Source organism: Anguilla rostrata, chromosome 17, assembly GCF_018555375.3.
Source record: "Anguilla rostrata isolate EN2019 chromosome 17, ASM1855537v3, whole genome shotgun sequence".
Lineage (NCBI taxonomy): Eukaryota > Metazoa > Chordata > Actinopteri > Anguilliformes > Anguillidae > Anguilla > Anguilla rostrata.
Window position 1 is genome coordinate 10,297,263 of NC_057949.1, and position 13,585 is coordinate 10,310,847.

At 50.2% G+C, this 13,585-nt stretch overlaps 1 protein-coding gene across 2 annotated transcripts in view; it reads left to right on the forward strand.

Annotated features, from left to right (window-relative positions):
• The window catches only part of LOC135243089 (protein kinase C beta type), an 85,699-nt gene that overhangs the window by 48,637 nt on the left and 23,477 nt on the right, over positions 1-13,585 (forward strand). For both annotated transcript variants that reach the window (XM_064314611.1, XM_064314609.1), the window contains exons 6-11: positions 3,239-3,395; positions 4,268-4,402; positions 5,593-5,689; positions 7,465-7,611; positions 12,213-12,386; positions 13,452-13,543. In XM_064314611.1, the coding sequence (XP_064170681.1) occupies positions 3,239-3,395; positions 4,268-4,402; positions 5,593-5,689; positions 7,465-7,611; positions 12,213-12,386; positions 13,452-13,543 (802 nt within the window). The remainder of the gene's footprint in view (positions 1-3,238; positions 3,396-4,267; positions 4,403-5,592; positions 5,690-7,464; positions 7,612-12,212; positions 12,387-13,451; positions 13,544-13,585) is intronic.

Here is a 13,585-nt window from a genome sequence, read left to right on the forward strand (position 1 = left end):
TGGCTCATGGTGCATTGCCAGGCTGTAAGACTTTTATTTATTTTTTTCCTCGCCTGAAGAAGCGTTTATTTCAGCGGGATGTGACCTGCAATGTGGTCGGTTTGTTCTGGACCTCAGCTGGAGGCTGAGTGTAGGGTTTCAGAAGAGCTCAGGTTCCACGTCCTCTCATCATCGACAAAGAGCTGCAGCTTCTCTCCCTGGGGTTGCGCACGCGGTTTAGGAGGCTTTTCCACACGCTGTCCATTTAGACCTGGAGTCTTACTGAAGCAGCTCAGGTTAAGCACCTGGGAGCAAGGACACAAGAGCAGTGACCCCACAAACAAGCCACAAAATACTGATTATTATTAGTCTTAACAAGTTCGAGCTCAAGAGATTAGTTGGAATGAAAGTCGTATGGTGGGCGTGCTGTTTGGCTGTTGGAACAAAATTTCAAAGATGCAAAAGTATGTGCGATTGAATATTTTTGAGCTGTAGAGAGTCTTGAATTGGAAGTACTGAGAAATCCCCTTGGAACATCTGAGCTTTGCCAATAAATGAAAAGTTTGGAATTGTATTTCCAAAGGTTAAAATAAAGGTTCGAAAGGTTAAAGCTCTTAATCCGAACTGCAGAAAAAAAGCTCCTCAGCACTTTGCTGACACGTCACTGCTGCTTCCTCCTGCCCTCCTGCTCTTCCTGGAAACCGAAGAGTGCTGACATCTGATTGTCCCTGCACTGCCCCCCCACCACCCCCTGCACCAGCCCACACGTACGCTCACGTACACTCCACCCCACCTGTCCCCGCCCCCCACAGCGCTTCCCCCAGCGAAGCTGGAGTGACTGGTTTATATTTCACATCGATCTGTAAGCCAGTGTTTGTGTTGCGCTGGGGTCCTTGAGGGGCAGTGTAGCGTTTAGAATTGTAATCAGGGACGAGAGATTTACGAGCGGGGGGGCTCCTTCAGCCGCGGGGGGGGGGGAAGAGAGTGACACTCTGCTCAGCTCCGCCCCTGATGCTGACCCAAGCCTTTTTGGGCTGTCCTCTGGGATGACTAGGTGTGTGGGTGAGGGTACGGCTCTATAGGGGCATGTTGGTACAACGGCAGTGGAAGTGATGTCACGTAACAGGAAGTGATGTTGGTGTGTTTTAACGAGACCAGATCCCCCTGGGATCAAGATATTGGACCTTAAATTTTAACTTTGTACCTTTATACTTTACTCTTGAATATTCATAAACATAAATAGACATTGATCTGCATTGTGATGACCAATCTTCCAGAAGTTTCCCAGTGAGCTACTCAAATAAAGCAGCCAGCTTGTGTGTCTCAACATACAGTTAAGCTGACCCTGATGCTCTGTCATATTTACTTTCAGTAACTGTAAGTGTGTGTCTGTGTGTGTATCTGTGCTTGTGCCGCTGTGCATGTGTTGCTGCGTGTGATTGATCTGTCGTGATGTCAGTGTGTTTTTGTTGCATGCGTGTAGAGGTATCTATCTGTGGCGTGTGGTCAGTGTGTGTCGTGGCGTGTGTTGTATGTGTGTTTTGGGCCGCGTGTGTGCAGTGTGTTGTTGGTTATGCGTGTGTATTTGGGTGTATCTATCTGTGGGCGTGTGTATGTGTCAGTGTGTGTGTTTGTGTTTGCATGCGTGTGTATTTGGGTGTATCTGTCTGTGGGCGTGTGTATGTGTCAGTGTGTGTGTTTGCGCGTGTGCGTGTGTTGGTATGCGTGTTCGTGTGCTCGTTTCGTGTCCTTCCTGCAGAGTACATTAATGACAGATTGTGAGCCATTGATCAGCTCTCAGGAGAATCCTCTGTTTGTGTGAGGGAGGGGTGTAGAGCTGGAGCTCAGAACTGTAGGCCTTTTAAAATCCATCGCTCTGTCCTGTGTAACTGCATGTTGCGGGCTGGCAGTGTGGGTCTGCTGAATGCACACACCCCCATCTCACCACGAAGGCCTGTCACTCAAACCTCAGCACTGCGTCGCCGCCACCACGGAAGTCCCCTTCCCTTCTTGGCCTAAGAGGCCTCCATCTCTCCCTCAATCTCTCCCTCCATCTCTCCCTCCGTCTCTCTGTTCAGTTCTGCGTAAGGGCGGTCGTTAGTGTAAGGCGGTGTGTTGTGGTGTTGGTGGTGGGTGTGTGTTTGGCGTTGGTTGTGGGTGTGTGTTGTGGCGGTGGCGGTGGGTGTGTGTTGTGGCGTTGTGGTCAGTGTGTGTTGTGGCGGTGGCGGTGGGTGTGTGTTGTGGCGTTGTGGTCAGCGTGTGCTGTGTGCATTACCTCCGGCTGCTCTGACCGACAGTAACGCAGTCCAGAGTGTCTGTGTGCATGACCGTCCTCTCACAGGTCACACTGACTGTCTGTGACTGCAGGATGCAGATTGGTTGGATGGGGGGGGGGGGGCGTTCACCTCACTGAGAGGCAACCTGAGGCCGCTCTGAAAAAAATGAACAGCTTCACAAATCCAGCTATCATTTAACATCTGTATCTAATCTCAACCTGACTTGGCACAAAAAAATAATTTAAAAAATCGATAAAGTCATTGAAACTGAACCCCAGGGAAAGGCTTTGGATGGACGCACACTGTGCACTGAAATTTTTTCCAGATTTGCTGCAGTTTAACATTCTGGAATACAGTCAAGCAAAACATTTCACCCACGGTTTGGTTTTCTGATGGAAGGGCTCCAGAAGGGTTACAGTATAATCAGAGCCCCTGTCTTGGTTGACATAGTGGGGCTCTGGTGGGGGCGAGGGGGGGGGGGCACGCAGACACCTGCCCCCTAAAAGAGTCAGTAAGTGAGCAGCCTGGCCCCAGCTGGGCCAAGGGGCTCGATTAAGGTCTAATCAGATGTAAATAATCTGTCAGGCACCGGGGGAAGATGCAGCCGAGTCAAATCCCATTACAGGAGTCACAGCTGAACGATCGCATGGTGTGATGGTATTTTATACGCACACGTATGCGCGCGCACACACACGTACACACACAGTTACAAACACACACACACACACACACACACACACAGGAGATTACACAGCAGGCTATAGTGGGTAGCCAGTAGCTACTTAGTTCATGTTAAAGCTGGTTGCTCAGGAAACCCCAGGACTGTGATATCTCCATTAGCCATACATTCATAATCCGACAACCTGTCTCTGAGCAACCTCTTCTCCTGATCACGCTCTCTCTCTCTCTCTCTCTCCCTCTCTCTCCCTCTCCCTCTCTCTCTCTCTCCCTCTCTCTCTCTCTCTCTCTCTCTCTCTGCTCAGTCAAAGAGGCTAGGAACCTGGTTCCCATGGACCCTAACGGCCTGTCGGACCCGTATGTAAAGCTGAAGCTCATTCCGGATCCGAAGAGCGAGACCAAGCAGAAAACCAAGACCGTTAAGTGTTGCCTGAACCCAACGTTCAACGAGTCTTTTACATTGTAAGTCAATCACATTTGTGCTAACCTAACCCAGTGCGGGATGAGTCCGTAGCATTGTGATGGAGTCATGTCCGGTCTAACTCAGCTTGGATTAAACTCCTTTTGCATTTTGAGTGAATCACATCTGGTCTCAGACTCGGTGTGGAGTGAGTCTTATCGCTGTGAATGAATCATATCTGGTCTAATTCGGAGTGGAGCGAGTCTTATCGCTGTGAGTGAATCACATCTGGTCTAATTCGGAGTGGAGCGAGTCTTATCGCTGTGAGTGAATCACATCTGATCTAACTCGGTGTGGACCGAGTCTTATCGCTGCGAGTGAATCACATCTGATCTAACTCGGTGTGGACCGAGTCTTATCGCTGTGAGTGAAGTAAGGCTGCACTAACGCGAAGAGCTATGACTTGTTTACATTGAGTGAATCTACTGTGGACGTCTGGAAGTTCAATGTTTTTAATTGTTTGTTTGTGTCTGTAATATGGGGCATTAAATAAATAAATAAAAATGTGACTGAATTGAACAAGCAGGGTCAAACCACCGAGTTCAGATTTTTGCAGTGTTTATGGGAGTTTGCTTTCCATTTGCACATTACTAGAGCTATATGCAAACTATGTTATTTGGATTTCTCGTATTTGGAATGAGGGTTTAACTGGGTTTTGCTTTTCAGAATAAGGTGCGTACATGGGCTGTATCATAACCGGAATACTTTTCTGAAAACTGGATTAATTATGCGCACGATGGACACCGAGTTAGACACTGAGCAAATGGCCGGATGGACACATGAATAAAGGAGTGAGTGAGTGAGAGGGTGAATGTGTTTTACGCGGCAGCCCTGGTCACAGCGCCCCCTGGTGCTCTCTCCCGTCTCTGCGCAGTAATCTGAAGGAGTCCGATAAGGACCGCAGGCTGTCGGTGGAGATCTGGGACTGGGACCTGACCAGCCGGAACGACTTCATGGGCTCCCTGTCCTTCGGCATCTCCGAGCTGCAGAAGAACGGCGTGGACGGCTGGTGAGCGCGGGGGGGCGGGGGGCGGGGGGGCGGGGGCTATTCTGATCTCAAAATGGCACAGAGGGTCGTCAAGCGCTGAAGTGATGGCAGCGGTGGCTCATGAGCCGGAGGGGGGGGGAGGGGGGGGTCGGATGATGAATTTAATTTTCAGTGCAGCATGCGACAAACCAAAAATGCAGACTCGCATTAAAATAATTATTTCCTGAATATCGGTTAAAAGCAGAGATATATATTTTTACAATTATCAGTGACCTGCTGAAATTGCACAGGTGTTAAAAATGGTGGAACAGACACAGCCGAGCTCTGTGATTGGTGGAGATATCTCCTTCATGCGTGTGTCACAAAAAGGGGCGTGTCACTCATCTCCTCAGCAACACCCACTCCTCCACAATTAAATGTATGCACTGGTCCACCTACTAAACAAACAGGTTGTGATAATAATAAGAAGAAGCAGATGAATAATAGCACACATACTAATAAGAAGAGTAGGGAGAAGCTCATATTGCTGTTGATCATTTCTCTTGTGAATGTGTGAAAGGGAATCTGAAACGGTGCTGATTTCTCCGTCTCTCTCCGGTCCTCCTACTCAGTCTAATTATTTCCCTCTGACGTTTTTCCTAATTCTGTTATTTTGAGGGACAGGCGTTTACTGTGCAGGAGGGGCTGGGGGTCTCTGTGCAGGAGGGGCTGGGCGTCTCTGTGCAGGAGGGGCTGGGCGTCTCTGTGCAGGAGGGGCTGGGCGTCTCTGTGCAGGAGGGGCTGGGTGTCTCTGTGCAGGAGGGGCTGGGGGTCTCTGTGCAGGAGGGGCTGGGAGTCTCTGTGCAGGAGGGGTTGGGCGCTTAGTGCAAGGAGGGGCTGGTTGTCCTGTGAGGAGGGGCTGGTGCTCTGGCAGGAGGGGCCGGGTGTCTTCAGAGCGCTGGAGTCTCTTCAGGAGGGGCTGGGAGTTCTGTGCAGGAGGGGCTGGGCGTCTCTGTGCAGGAGGGGCTGGTTGTCTCTTCGCAGGAGGGCTGTTGTCTTTGCAGAGGAGGCTGGTGTTCTCCCGTGCAGACGGCTGGTGTCCCTGTCAGAGGGGCGGGTCTGTGTCAGAGGGGCTGATGTCTCGTGCAGGAGGGGCTGGGTGTCTGTGTAGGAGGGGCTGGGGGTCTGTGCAGGAGAGGTTTGGGTTCAGACCCCCGACATTCGCCCCGCAGGTTTAAGATGCTGAGTCAGGAAGAGGGGGAGTACTTTAACGTTCCTGTCCCACCGGAGGGGGAGGAGGGAAATGAGGAGCTCCGGCAGAAGTTTGAGGTGAGGGTCCGCCTCCGCACGCCTGCCCCGCCCTTTCTTCCCCCGACCCCGCCCCCACCACTCGTTCGTCCTCTTCTTTCACCCGCCTCTGCCCAGTTACGTTCACTCGGAGTACGTATGTCTGTGTGTCTGTGTGCGTGCGTGTGTGTGTGTCTGTGTATGTGCGTGCGCATGCACATGTGTGTATAATTGTGAGTTTGAAGGTGTGTGTGTGTGTGTGTGTGTGTGTGTGTGTGTGTGTGTGCGCGTTGCATCACATCCCTCACATCCCTCACTGTCCACTTGTAGGAGAGGCAGTTCCATAAATGTCCTTTTCCCACTGAGTGACGGCAACATCTGTCATCACGATTCACAAAGCTTTCTCCTCCAGTCGTTCATTAGCATCTATATACCTGCTATCACACTGTCAGAGGCCAAGCGCTTCTCCGCAATCAGTCATACAGGCCCCGCTAATGCACAGCTTTAATTACCCCAGAGAGCTCTCTCCGCGTCCTGAGCACGTTTGCTGCACCTTAAAAGACCATAAGCGGCTTCCCCTGGGATCGGAATCTGCTGGTCAGTGACGAGATGTTTGGAGCCACGGGGTCTGCTGGTTTTCGTTGTTGCACCAGGACTTAATTGAGCGATTAAAGCGATTGGTCAAGCTCGCATCACCTGGTCTCTCGGGTCTGCATTGGTTACCGATTTTCGGATGAAAACGAAAACCAGCAGATCCCTGGAGCTTTCAGAGCCAGGGCTGCCGGTAATCACCTGGAAGGTCACGCGTGTGGAGGAGGTTCCTGTTTGGCAGCTGCTGCCGGGCCCTGCTGACTCTCTGCACTCAATGTGCTGATGAGTGGGACTAATTGGACCCCAGCGCTGGCCTGGCTCCTGTCCCGCAGCCAGGTGGACGGGACCGCCAAAAACCGCCCGCCAGCCCATAATCACCGTCCAGGAGAGAGTGCCAAAATGGCTGACAGCGTGTCGATGTGTCAGCGGGCCGGACCGGCTGGCATCGCCCAGTCACGCTGTTACGCCTGTTATCAGTCACACTGCTGCCCCGCCCCAATCACACTGCTGCCCCTCCCCAATCACACTGCTGCCCCGCCCCAATCACACTGTTGCTCTGCCCCAATCACATGCTCTGCCCCAATCACACTGCTGCTCTGCCCCAATCACACTGCTGCCCGCCCAGTCACACTGCTCTGCCCCAATCACACTGCTGCTCTGCCCCAGTCACACTGCTGCCCCGCCCCAATCACACTGCTGCTCTGCCCCAATCACACTGCTCTGCCCCAATCACACTGCTGCTCTGCCCCAATCACACTGCTGCCCCGCCCCAGTCACACTGCTCTGCCCCAATCACACTGCTGCTCTGCCCCAATCACACTGCTGCTCTGCCCCAATCACACTGCTGCTCTGCCCCAATCACACTGCTGCCCCGCCCCAATCACACTGCTGCTCTGCCCCAATCACACTGCTGCCCGCCCCAATCACACTGCTGCTCTGCCCCAATCACACTGCTGCCCCGCCCCAGTCACACTGCTGCCCGCCCCAATCACACTGCTCTGCCCCAATCACACTGCTGCCCCGCCCAAATCACATTGTTGCCCCCGCCCAATCACACTGCTGCCCGCCCCAATCACACTGCTCTGCCCCAATCACACTGCTGCCCCGCCCCAATCACACTGCTGCCCCTCCCCGAACACACTGTTGCACACATGCAAATCCCATCTGTCACTGATATATTGTGTCCATTTGTGAAGGTGAGTTAACATGTCTGCCTCCTCCTCCAGAGGGCCAAAATTGGTCCAGCCACAAAGAAGATGGACAGCTCCTCCTCCAATGCCATCTCTAAATTCGACAGCAATGGCAACCGTGACCGCATGAAGCTCTCCGACTTCAACTTCCTCATGGTGCTGGGGAAGGGCAGCTTTGGGAAGGTGATCTTATCCTCCACCTCCTCCTCATCCTCTCTTTCTCTCCTCTTCCTTTTCTCAATTTCTAATCTTCTCCTGCTCTTCTCTCTCTTCTCCGTCCTCCTGGGTGTCTGTCTCTGAAACGGGCTGGGCACAAGGTTCGAGGGTCTGAGGACAGGGTTGGGCTTTGGCTTAAACTTTGTTACCATTTCCGTGTGTCACCTGACAAGAACAGAGAGAGGGAAATGGATGGAGGGACGATAGAGAGATGAGGGGAACTAAGAAAATATGAGGGGGAGAAAGGGGAAGAGTGAGAAAGGAAGTGAAGAAAGGAGGAGTCAAAAGGGACAGAGATAAAAAGAAAGGGAGGACTGGAGAAGGGGAGAAAGGGCAGTGAGTAAAGGTAAAAGCAAGGGAAGAGCTTCAGCAGGAGAGAGAAAGAGGGAAAATGGATAGATGGAGAGGATAGTGGGCGAGGGATTCTAAGAGGCAGAGAAAATGCATGTACCGGTTCTGACAGGCAAGGATCTGGGAGCACGCGGTTTCCATAGCAACGGGAGTTTAAAATAACACTGTTATGTTGATGCAGACCGGCAGACCTTTATTAGGCTTATTTACCAGTGTCCTGCCTGACAATGTCTTTGTGACAATTACCAACACATTTGGGCCTTTTTTTTTTAACCCTCCTCTCCCCCAACACTGTTGTCTAGGTGGTAGGGCTCCAGGCCCTCCCAGCCTTTCTAGTGACCTTGCAAGGCTTTGTGACATCACACAGTTACTGGACCTTATTGTGATGTCACACATTCTTGTCGCAGCCTTTAGATGCCCACCACTCTGCGTAACCATGGTGATGCCATTACAGTTTTTGAAAGGTGTGCTTTAAAATTTCTGAGGGGGAGTGGAGGTCCTACAAATTATCCACAGTAAAGTGTACAGACTAATATATGTTTGTGTGTGTACTGTATATATATATATATATATATTCAAAGTATGTGGTTTAACCCCCACCCCACCCCCCCAAAAAATGCGGCCCCCCGCCAAGAAAAAAATACAATATGCAGGATTATAGGCGAACATGCACATATATGCTGCTAATCACTGTGTCTTATAGTAGAGTGCGGTTACAGTCCTCTGTTTCAAATCCTTTCCCACACAGTTAACAGAACGCTGTTACAAATAACAAAAAGCCCTCACGAAAGGTCACTTTGAAAATTTCCATTTGCCTTCTCTCTGGTGGAAATTGTTTAGCTTCTCGGGTGTTTTTTTTGTGTATTTGCTCTGCTGCCAGTAAAGGTTACCGCTCGAGCGCTGCTCCAGTTACAGCAGCTAGCAGCACCGCGCTCGCCCCAGCCGCTGGCTGCGAGCGCTTCTCTGCTACAGCGCCTCTCATGCAGAGAGGCAGAGGAGGGAAGAACGGTGTCCTGGAGCTGGTGAAATCGACCGGATGCCAGCGTACCAGTTTTCATTGTGATGAAACGTGTGTAGTGTTTGGAGCTGGTTTTGTGGCGGTGGCCAGAAATGGTATTTTAGCCAGCAGACGTATAACCCTGTACCCTGCTTTTCCTGGTGGCTGAAGCTAAGCAATTGTGGACTTGGTTAGCACATGGGCTGAACAGCTCAGGAGAGAATTCAGTTGCTGCCTGCAGTGCTGTTTGCAGCCCAGGGGGGTGCTGTTCCCTCTGTGCTATGCAGAAAATGAACACAGTGACTGGAGCAGTGAATCTTGTGTCTGATTGGCTAGTCCAAAGCAAAGGCTCTGATTGGTTTAGAAATGTGACCAATTTAGAATCAATATTACAGTTTAATATACAATTAATATGTAATTCCCTATACAAAATGACGACCAACTTATTTAATGAAATGTTTGAGGGCTGTCTTTACGTTATCCATAACCTGAAAGACTTACTAGGGTTAAACCGTGGTACTAACTCACTATGAACTTTGCATATCCCTCTTGAGTGTTTATACCAGTGAGTGTTAACCCCAGTGTCCTGGACAAATTTGCGATTGGCTCTCTCAGACTGGCCATTGACTGCTCTTTCTGCAGTTGGCTTGGCTGGCATTCCCCACTAGCATCACTCCCTCAAGCTGCCACTGTAACGGAAGAAGGATTTCTCAGTTTAACCTCATGGATAAATGAGTGTGAAACCAAAAAAGAAAAAGAAAGATGTGCCAGTTCCATCCTTCTGTCCGTTTCTTCACAGAAACATTCCGGAACCTTCACAGCACGCCGCACTACATTCATTTAGCACGAATGATCTGTTTAAATGATCCGAGCTGGGGTCAGCTCCATTCCAGTTCCCTGAATAATGAATGAATAATGAATAATAACAAATAATGTATTCACTGAATGGAAATTCAATTCATTACTTAAAAATAGTCGTGCAGCTGTTGTGACCTGAATTCAAATTCCTTAAAGTTTCCTGAATTGAAATGGGAGTTGACCCCCCCAACTCTTGTTTTAAACGCTACTTTCAGATGATTTGCGTTGCGTGACTTTGGGTTATTTTGGATGGTGTCTGTGGACGAGGGCGGGGAATCCGCCTCGTATCCGGCTGTCGTTAGTCAGCCATGGTCCGCAGAGCTTCTCCTCGCGTGTCAGAAAGGTGCTACGTCGCTACGTCAGGAATAAGGGCTGCGTTTTGTCCTGACTGTGCAGAAACGGGGAGAGTGACGCGAGTTCTCGCCATCCTCTCCCGTTTGATGAACAGATGGTTCCTCCCCCCCCCCCCCCCCACAAACTAAAACGTCCTCTTTCTCTATTTAAATGAGGAGCCTGGAAGTGCTGCCATGCTTTTCCAAGCGACATAAAACAGAAGCAAGTTGTTCCTGGTGATTTAAATACCATACATATTAATGAGGGAGTGAAAAGAATTTTTTTTGCCTGGTAGAATTTCTGTTGGTAATTGAAACTTTGGCCTATACGTAAATGATTAAAGAAATGAACAAATGAATGAATGAATGATCTCCTTACTCACCAAATGCGATTGCTTTTCACCAAAAAGGATTTTTGGAAAATCACAATAATGTTTAAGAATTTTTTTAAATACATTTCAAAATGTATAAATTTTGTGTGGGAGATCAGTGAGGGATGTTGGTGACAGGTGTTTCGGTAGATTCTTTGCGATTGTGATAACATCTTTCAGACAGTCGGTTGACTGCTCTCCCTCAGTCTCACATCACCTCCCTCCCTCCCCTCTTACTTTCTCAGTTTCACTTTCCTTCTCTCTCTCTCTCTCTCTCTCCCCCCCTTTTGCTCTCACACATTTTATCTCAATATGTAAAATTCTAATGTGGAACTTTGGTATTGAGCGTTGTTGAGCTTGGCTTATGACAAGGCTCATTCAGGATTAAGAAAAGGGGAAAAACTGCTTCCACACATAGCCGCACTCACACAGCCACACATAGCGACACACACACACACACACAGCCACACACACATAGCGACACAGACACACACACACACACACACAGCCACATACACAGGCACATAGCGACACACGCGCACACACACACACACACGCACACAGCCACATACACAGGCACATAGCGACACAGACACACACACACACACACACAGCCACATACACAGGCACATAGCGACACACGCGCACACACACACACACACGCACACAGCCACATACACAGGCACATAGCGACACACGCGCACACACACACACACACGCACACAGCCACATACACACACACATAGCGACACACGCACACACAGCCACACACGCACACACACACACACAGCCACACACACATAGCGACACACACACAGCCACATACACTCGCACACACCGCCACACATAGCGACACACACGCACACACACACACACAGCCACATACACATAGCGACACACGCACACACAGCCACACACACATAGCGACACAGACACACATGCACACAGCCACACACGCACACACGCACACAGCCACACACACACACACACACACGCGCACGCACACAGCCACACACACACACCGCGTTCAAAACGAGTGAGGAGAAAGCCCTGGAGTCCCAGAGCTAATGCAGAGCTCAGATGCTACAGAGATGAAGGAATCAGTGTGGAGCCCACGGACATCCAGCTTTATTGCGAGCAGACTGCAAACAGGGCTAACGTTTCCACAGCAGCCCGAGACACGCCGGTCGCCCAGACGTCAGTCTCGTTCGCGGTTTCGCTCGCGGTCGGGTTGGGTGTCCGTGGGCTCCAGACTCACTGCTTCATCTGAGTTCGCCGTCCCGCTCCTGGGAGCGCCGGATCGGCGCGGTATTCGGCCGATGCGCGGTGATCTCCTTTTTGTTTGCTCAAGTATTACAGGTTTGTTGGGCCCACACCCTCTCTCAGACTAAGCAGCCTGAGATTGATCAGACCGCTCGCTCTGTTAAGGTTGTGCCTTTCCCACATACAGAGACACATTAGTCTGTGCAGAGAAGTACTTGACCCTGATGAACAGGTATTCGGTGAGGAAAAAAGCAGCTTGACTTTTACATTTGGCTTACAGTTTCAGTATCTCACTGCATATCATTTTAAACTAATGGCTGATTCAGTACTGGAATGTGAGTGTGAATGTCATTTCCTGTTTAAAAGTTGTGTACTTCCCCTCTCTCTCTCTCTCAGGTGCTGTTGGCAGAGCGTAAAGGGGTGGAGGAGCTGTATGCCATAAAGATCCTGAAGAAGGACGTGGTGGTCCAGGATGACGATGTGGAGTGCACCATGGTGGAGAAGAGGGTGCTGGCCCTGTCCGGCAAACCGCCTTTCCTCACCCAGCTCCACTCCTGCTTCCAGACCATGGTGAGAGCCTCACCCTAACCCTCACCCTACCCCACCCCTAACCTTACCCCACCCTACCCCAAATACGCACCTCAAACCGCCTTTCCACACCCAGCTCCACTCCTGCTTCCAGACCATGGTGACAGCCTCACCCTAACCCTCACCCTACCCCACCCCTAACCTTACCCCACCCTACCCCAACTACACACCTCAAACTACCCTTACTCATCCAGCTGCACTCCTGCCTTCAGACCATTACCGAGTTATCCAAGGGCAGGTGCATTCTATTGTTGATGTCAGAGGATCTGAGAACTGTGTGTAGATGTCAGACTGCTCTGGGAAATGCTGTGCAGAAGATCATAGCAGCAGTAGAATGCTGAGGATCATGGGAGGTTTCCTCCAAAATGGTTCTTCAGGATCCTCAGAAAGCATAATCCCCCTCCCACTCAAGTTCCTCTGGATTAGTGTTCCCACGAAAACAGAGAAATTCAAATTCCAAAAAAAAGACAAGAATAAAAACGATCTGTTTGGTTTGAAGGGGATTGGGGGTTGGGTGGTAAGAAAGGCAATTAACACACAAAGTAAAACCCCTCTGAATTAGCAGTAATAATATTCTGCAGAAATGTTATTGCTGGGTTTTCATATGGGAGTGGAAGGGGGTGGGGGTGTGCTGGGTTGAGGATTTAGGGATGAAGAGGGAGTGAAACAGAGTTTGGGGGGGAGGGGGGGGTTGCGTAATAGCATTACATCTGTAAGCTGACATTATGCATAAGGGTCATTAGCATTGGCTGATTTGCAGTGGGAATCATTTCTGGAGGCCACAAAACTTAAACATTTTTTTCATAAGGAGAAACTCCTAAAAATGACTGAAATGAGTGAAGTCACTAGCCCTGTGATTGGTCAGGAGCACTAGCGATGCGTTACAGGGAATTGCTTCACTTTAATCTTCAGTATTAAAGGTAGAGGGGGGAGGAGATATAATGTCAAAATTAAAGCCAAGTGAAATGTTCAGTGGACTGTGACTCGCAAATACCGATTAGCCTGATGCTGAACAGTGACCACGGCTTCTCCCCTCTGTTCCTGCAGGACCGCCTGTACTTTGTGATGGAGTACATTAACGGTGGGGATCTGATGTACCAGATCCAGCAGGTGGGGAAGTTTAAGGAGCCGCACGCTGTGTGAGTATCAAACTCGGGGATAGGTTTCGGTTGGACAAACCG